Genomic DNA, 8,039 nt, shown 5'->3' with positions numbered 1-8,039 from the left:
GCCAGGCCTGTAATCCCAGCTACTCAGGAGGCTGAGGCAGGAGAATCACTTGAACCTGGGAGGCGGAGGTTGTGGTGAGCTCACATTGTGCCATTGCACTCCAGCCTGGGCAACAAGAGTGAAACTCCGTCTCAAAAAAAAAAAAAAGAAAAGAAAAGAAAAGAAAAGAAAACAAGGCTGGGCATGGTGGCTCACGCCTATAATCCCAGCACTTTGGGAGGAAGAGGCAGGCAGATCACAAGGTCAAGAGATCGAGACCATCCTAGCCAACATGGTGAAACCTGTCTCTACTAAAAATTCAAAAATTAGCTGAGCATGGTGGCGTGCGCCTGTAGTCCCAGTTACTTGGGAGGCTGAGGCAGGAGAATCACTTGAATCCGGGAGGCAGAGGTTGCAGTGAGCTGAGATCGCGCTACTGTACTCCAGCCTGGCAATAGAGTGAGACTCCGTCTCAAAAAAAAAAAACAAACCTAGAAAAGAAAAGCAAATGAAGCCCAAGTGATCAGTTTGGCTTTGTTTCCCCACCCAAATCTCATCTTGAATTGTAATCCCCAAATCCCCAAGTGTTGTGAGGGAGCTGGTGGGAGGTAACTGAATCATGGGGGTGGGCTCCCTGAAGGCTGCTCTTGCCATAGTGAGTTCTCACGAGAGCTGATGGTTTATAAGGGGCTTCCCCCTTCGCACTCATTCTCTCTCCTGCCACCCTGTGGAGAGGTGCCTTCCACTACGATTGTAAGTTTCCTGAGGCCTCCCCAGCCATGCAGAACTGTGAGTCTATTAAACCTCTTTTCTTTATAAATTAGCCGGTGTCAGGTATTTCTTCATAGCAGTGTGAACACGAACTAATACACCACGGAAGCAGTCGAAAAGAAATAATAAAGATGAGAGTGAAAGATCAATGAAACAGAAAAACAACAGAGTATCATTCAGAACAAAAGCTGGTTCTCTGAGCAGATAGTTGATTGATAGATAGGTCTAGATACAGATAAAATAAAAAAACCTCTAGCCAGATATATTTATTGCTAAGGCTGCAATAGCAAAGCACCACAAGCTGGTTGGCTTACACAAAAGGAATGTATTGTCTCCCAGTTCTGGAGGCCAGAAGCTTGAAACCAAGATATCTGAGGGCTGTGACAGAAAGATCTGTAATCTTCTCTCTGTCCTGTAGATGACTGTCTTCTCCTGTGTCTCTTCACATCATCTTCCCTCTATGCCTGTCTATCTCCAAATTTCCCCCTTTTATAAAGACAATAGTCACACTGGATTAGTGTCATCCAATCCATTATGACCTCATTTTAACCAATTATATCTGGACCAACCTTATTTTCAAATAAGGTCACAGTCTGAGGTCCTGGGCTTTAAGACTTCAACACATAAATTTTAGATGGGCACAATTCAACCTACAGTCCTAGACTATCAGGAAAAAAGTAAAACACAAATTACCAACATCATACGTGAGAGCAGGATATCCTGTAAACTCTATAGATATCAAAAATAATTAGGGGAGTATAATAAACAGCTATAAGCCAATAAATATGACAATGGAGATGATATAGACAAAATCTTTGAAAGTTCACTCAAAAAGAAATGGATAACCTAAAAAGCCCTATAACTAATATGATATCACATTATAAACTGTAAATATATACAATTTGTCAATTATACCTTAATAAAGTGGGGGCTGGGGAGGAAAAAAGCCTTGATCTATGATAGAAATAACTGAATCTGGCACTGAGTTAATGAAAATAATAATCACAGTTCACAACTATTAACAGTGTCTTTACTGCTGAGAGACACCTAGAGGCCCCATAAATATAGAGTCAAATGCAAAGTTTCAGCAACTCAGTGAATATATGGGGCTCAGCCACAAATGAAACTATTACGGTTTGATTTCTAAGCCTAACATTCTAAACAGTGTGAGAAATGTCACTGTTAAAATCCTCAATGAATATAATTTGAAAGTAAAAATATAATAAAGTTGGTCAACTTTCATAGGAAAAAAGGAAAACTGTTATATATACAGTATCTTTGTTGGAACCATTTTATTCCAAATGGAAGGCTTCTATATTTACTTATAGTTTTAAAAGATGGTACTAATGTTTTGACTTAAATTAAAAAAAAAAAAAAGAAAATCAATGTAAACACACCATTTTAACTGGCTGAAAAAAACCACATGAACACCTCACTAGATGGAGAAAAAGTATTTGATGAAAATTCAACACTCACTCCTGATAAAGAATTTAGCAAATTATGAGAGAACATCTCAACTTGATAAAAGTAATGGGCTGAGAGATAGACAGGGTTAAAGTTTGCTGCTCTAAAACTCTATTATTCTAACCAGGTTGGCCTAAGACGAAGAGGTGGGGATGGGGTGAGCACAGCATTTACTTTCTCTGATGTTTTCTACAGAATCATGTAAAACAAAAATGACTCTCAGTAAGTGTATGATAAAGAAAAGCTAATTTTTTCCCCAAAAATGTCTTGTTACAAAATTAGAATGTTCTCACACATTAAAATCCTTGGCAATTATGGTACTTTTGGACACTCTAGTCATATCTGATCTGCTTAGGTAACCTAACTCCAGCAGTATCCTATCTTCTTTTAACACCCCTCCCCATCAATTCTGACTACTTCATAATCATTTTGATTGTCATTCAAAATGTTATTTTCACTTTATCCTAATTTACAGACACCTATGACTAGCTTATCCTCTTATATACTGGGTACTTTTTACCTGGCTTAATCTATTTATGGTTATCTGTTTAGGTAGTTTTATAAAATACAAAGTAGCTTATAAATAATCGATACCAGCGAGGCATGGTAGCTCATGCCTCGTAATCCCAGCACTTTGGGAGGCTGAGGTGGGAGGACTGCTGAGCCCAGGAGTTCAAGAGCAGCCTGGGCAACATAATGAGACTCTGCCTCTACCAAAGATTAAAAGAAAAAAACAAAAAAAACCAGCCAGCTGTGGTGGTGAGTGCCTGCAGTTCCAGTACTCCTGAGGTTGAGGCAGGAAGATCACTTGAGCCCAGGAGTTCAAGGCTGCTGTGAGCTATGACCATGCCACTGCCCTGCAGCCTGGGCAACCGAGTGAGACCTGTCTCTAAATAATAATAATAATTATTATTATTTATACCATTTACTGAGCATCTAATACCTAATTTAGTCTCCACACCATTCTCTGATGTAAGTGGTATTATCCCTATTTTAAAAACTGAAGAATCTGAGGTTCACCAAGATTAGACAGCATGACTAGTGTCACACAGGTGCTTGACGGCAGCAGAACTAAGATTAGTCCCGGGCTGCACTGCCTTCAAAAGCTATACTCCACACTCATCAGCTGCTGTTTTTATCCTTATTGTTTTCTCTTTGGGTTGTTCGCTTTGGTCCCAGAGATACGACACTTTTTTCTCATCTAAATTCACTGTTAGAACATCCATGATCTGCTTGTTTACTCATGATAATCCCTCCCTCTACTTAGAAAAAAAAAAAAAAAGCGATATTCACCAGCAATTAAAAACCTAGGTTGCCAGGAACAATGGCTCATGCCTGTAATCCCAACACTTTGGGAGGCTGAGGCAGGAGGATTGCTTCAGCTCAAGAGTTCGAGACCGGCCTGGACAACAGGGCAAAACCCCATCTCTATAAAAAATACAAAAATTGGCCGTGTATGGTGGTGTGTGCCTGTAATCCTAGCTACCAGGAGACTGAGGTGGGAGGATTGCTTGAGCCCAGGAGGTCGAGGCTGCAGTGAGCCATGACTGTGCCGTTGTAATCCAGCCTGGATGACACAGCAAGACTGTCTCAAAAAATCAAACAACAACAACAACAAAAATCCAACAATAATAAAAAAGATCTAGGACTACGAATTGAAGCTTTCTTTTTTAAAAAATCAAAAACGCTTATTACTTGGAGATTCAAAGTTATAAGAGCACATTATTTGTAAGAATCCTTGAAGGCAATTTGTTGTTAAAATCATGCCACAGAGCTCAATACTTTAAATGCATAATAAATTTTCTCTGGAAATGCTATTCACTTACACTGACAGCATTAATATCTGAGACATGTCCCGTGAAAGACTGTCTACACATTCCATCTCGAATATCCCATAATTTGGAAGAGGCATCACAAGCACCAGAAACAAAAGTCCTCATGTCAGGACTCAGAGAAAGACTCATCACATCTCCAGAATGCCCAGTGAATGTGGTGGTCTGCTGGGCAGTTTCGATGTCCCATAAAGCACTGTAATTAAAAATAAAACACAACATTTAATGACAATGACCTCTTCTTATGTCAGTTCCTGCTACCACCCTCACACCCATAATCAGTGTGCTTTTGGAATAAACTTACCAAGTTGTATCTCCTGAACTTGTAACAATTTGGCTGTCATCTAAAAAACGACAGCAGGACAAGTACCCTACAGCATGAAGAGTAGCAAATTTTAGGTTATCATTGATTGAATAACTCAGCTACCATATGAAATAGCAATACATATTGTTAAAAATAGAATACTTGGGCAACAACATAGTTCTACTTTTAGTTACTTCAAATCCTACATTGTCTATAAATTAAATGTTATCAACAAACCATTCTGAGGCATTTACTGTGTTAATGACATTGTGCTGGGTACTCTGAAAGCTACCAAACTGAGCAAGACACAGCCCCTGCCACCTAAGACAATTACCTTGCGAAGAACTATAATCTATGGCCGACTGTGTTAAGCACCCTGGAGAAATACTTTTAAAATACTGTGAGAGGATGTCTCTGGGGGCACCACCTGTGAGTTAGCCCTGCTCTGCAAGGAGCAGTTAAAAAATTTTTTTTCAGACAAAAAATATTAAAAAAATAAAACATTGTGAGAAATCAAAAGAACAACAGTGAAGACTTTATGAAAGATGTGGCATTTGAATGCTCAGCATTCATCAGTGTTTCAAAATATGGAAATCTCAGGAAAACACCATTCTAGAGATTTTGTAAAAGCAAGGTCAAATAGTATGGTTAAAAATTCAGATGGATGGATACCAGATCAGTGGCAATAAATTCCTAATTAACACCATTAACCCAATACTACACTACTAAACTATGATGGGCACACTGGCAAACAAAGCAATACACTATCATGGTGAAAAGTATTTCACTAATGCACCTTAATGCATACTCTCAATTACATAATTGAGTACAGATGCCACAATCCCATAATGGTTATATGGCAGCAGAAAATGGAGAACATTTTACTTGCTTTATTTTTCATGAGTTTGAATTTTGTGCCATAAACTTATCATTTTACAAAACAATACAGCTATTTTGAAAGAAAATAAAATTATGATTGTATGACTATAAAAAGTTAATGTTTCCTTTGGTTCATAATAATTTCTATTCCCACCCGATTAATCCTCATCCTTTAGCCAGCCGAGCACAATCTGTTATTTGTCCTTGATCAGCACATTCTACACAAGGAATCATGTGTGGTGGGAAAGAATATTTAGGGAAGCTCACCTGTGTGACCTGGCAACTCTCGGCTCACTCTCACATTTCCTTCTCTGGTCTTTAAGTTATATATAGAGCAGATGTTGTCCAAGCCTCCACAGGCAACATAATTACCAGAGGGAGCATAAGCACACGTCATCACCCAGGAGGACCTCAAAGGAATAGCATGCATCTGTAGGGCACACACCGGTCACACATTACTCAGATTACAAAAACCATCATCTATTGCATAAACCCATTTACAATGAAGTAAATATTACTAAAAATTAAATACATCTAAGAAAGATAAGTCAAATAAAATAATGGCTTGAGAAAGTGAACCATGAAAAATAAAATGCTAATGCACATTAAAATGCCTATTATTTTGTATTATCAAATCATGAGTCAAAAAGTGCTCTTGGAAATAATTATCTTAATAAAGAACATAAAGAAGTTTCAATGTTAATATATTGCCATTTGAAAAATTAAGTGTAAAATGTTAAAGGTTTTAATAGAATTTTCATTTTTGTAATAGTGCTCAAAATTCCTCAAACACAACTCTGAACAAGAACTAGGGAGACAATTAGCAAGTCTCAGAGTCGATTACATGAGTCTTCTATGAAAAGATGACACTAGCATCCCTCTATTAATAGGCCCTTATTCTGGGCTCTCATTCAAACAATGGTGATAGTTTTGCACTGATCTGGTCACAACGCTATCTGCTGCCTTGTTACCCTAACACCAATAATTTGAAAGTCAGATGGAAAAAAGTAAGGTGTATGAGAATACCACGGCTAAACAGTCCATACAGGGAATCAACACATGGCAGGATTACTACTATGCTCTCACTTAACCTAAAATAATATGCTTAAAATACATTTTTTTGTTTTATGAAAATATAGTTGAAAGATAACATGCTTAATGATGATTAATAAAGAAAAACTATTATATTACAAAACTGTCTTAGCTTGCTTTAAAATCTCAATTGGGTTGAAGCTATTGTTTATTTCACAAAATGGTATTTTCAAATGTTTAATAAAAATACTAATATGTATACACAGAGTATAAAGGTCTTAAACTTATCAAAGTATTCCTGAAGCTTTTTCACTACCACTCAACAATTTTAAACTGGGGATTCCTTCCAGTGGATGTATTAGGACCATCCACAGTCTATTACCCCCAAGAGATCTAAACAAGTTGTCATTTGCCTCCAATCTAACTGTATCTTCTAAGCAGTCCAGAAGCACAAATCAATGCCTGGAGTGGGCCAAAGAAGAGCTTCACACTAGCCATCTAACTTATCCACAACTAGAAATTACAATCTCAGGGTCTTTGTCACATTAGGAAATGGGAATTTTTAAAAATCATTTATTAGTATATGTATAATGGTACTTTTTCTAATATTTATAAATTAAATATGAGCCCTCTAGTAAAACACAAAGTCATCTTTGGAAATAAAAAAGGGTTAAACATTAAAAGCAAACACTAAGACAAAAGAGAAGAACTAGATTAAAATAAACTATAATAAATTTATCTCAGAAAGCAATTTAAGTTTGAAGTAAAAGAATAAAGGAAAGAACTGGTAAACAGCCAAACAAATATAAGGTTATTTAAAAGAATTATGAAGAAATTCTACCTTATTTGTTGTATAGCTATCCCAAATAATTAATTTTCCATCTTGGGAAGCACTGACTAGCAGCCTAGAGGAACAAACACAACAATAATTTGACACTTAGAGGGAAAAAACAGCTTAAATTGGTTATGCATTGTATTAATGTAGAATAATTCAGAAAAAAATACAATCTTTCTAATTAAAAACTTGATACCAAAATATGTTCTTCCAACTTTTAAAAAATGTATGCTGCATGCCAAAAATTTTGAACATATTTCATAAAACAAAATTTAGCAACTGACTAAAAATGTCTGGCTATGATTAAACTTTTTTGTCGTAACAACATTTTAGTTATACAAGATTTAGATGGATATTAGCTGACTGGTTTAGTACTTACTGACTTACTTAAATTTAATGACAAGAATGTACATAGTAGCCTAACAACCATATTTCATCCAATCTAAAAACACCAATTGAGAGCCTGAGAATATGACAGTACTAGAGGTACAATGCAGAATACATCTCCTGCTCTTGAGGCCTCTACCATCTGGTGAAGATAAGACATTTACTCATATTTATATTAAATCAAATAAGTAGAAACTGTCAGAAGAGGGGTATAAAATAAATACCACAGGAGAGTAAAGGAGGAATAATGGCTAGTTGAGTTAATCAAAAGAGAATGAGTCTTGAAAGAAAATGTTGAGAGCTAAAGACAGAGAAAGGGCTGTATTTTAGGAGAAAGCTTTAAGATCAATGATAGGTAGAAAAACACAGTGAGTGTTTCAGAAATTGTGAGTCTTCCAGTAGTACAGAGTTTGTGAGAAAAAGGAAAAATAAGGTGAGAAAAGCAGACTGGGCTTAAACTGCAGAAAGCTTTGTTAAGCTAAAGATTATGAACTCCTAAGTAATTTTAGCCACTAGATTCGTTTTGTTTGGATTTTTTTTTTTTTTTTTTTTTTTT

The 8,039-nt window shown here is 36.6% G+C and overlaps 1 protein-coding gene across 2 annotated transcripts in view; it reads right to left on the bottom strand.

Annotated features, from left to right (window-relative positions):
* GNB4 (G protein subunit beta 4) overlaps positions 1-8,039 on the bottom strand; it is a 60,405-nt gene that overhangs the window by 11,555 nt on the left and 40,811 nt on the right. For both annotated transcript variants that reach the window (XM_017877226.1, XM_017877231.1), the window contains exons 5-8: positions 7,103-7,166; positions 5,497-5,659; positions 4,351-4,417; positions 4,041-4,242 (exon numbers count right to left, since the gene is read on the bottom strand). In XM_017877226.1, coding sequence (XP_017732715.1) covers positions 4,041-4,242; positions 4,351-4,417; positions 5,497-5,659; positions 7,103-7,166 — 496 coding nt within the window. The remainder of the gene's footprint in view (positions 1-4,040; positions 4,243-4,350; positions 4,418-5,496; positions 5,660-7,102; positions 7,167-8,039) is intronic.

The sequence above is a fragment of the Rhinopithecus bieti genome, unplaced genomic scaffold (assembly GCF_001698545.2).
Source record: "Rhinopithecus bieti isolate Rb0 unplaced genomic scaffold, ASM169854v2 scaffold_76, whole genome shotgun sequence".
In the NCBI taxonomy this organism is placed as follows: Eukaryota; Metazoa; Chordata; class Mammalia; order Primates; family Cercopithecidae; genus Rhinopithecus; species Rhinopithecus bieti.
The sequence above is the reverse complement of the archived record's forward strand: the minus strand, read 5'-3'. Positions and strand labels throughout refer to the sequence as shown.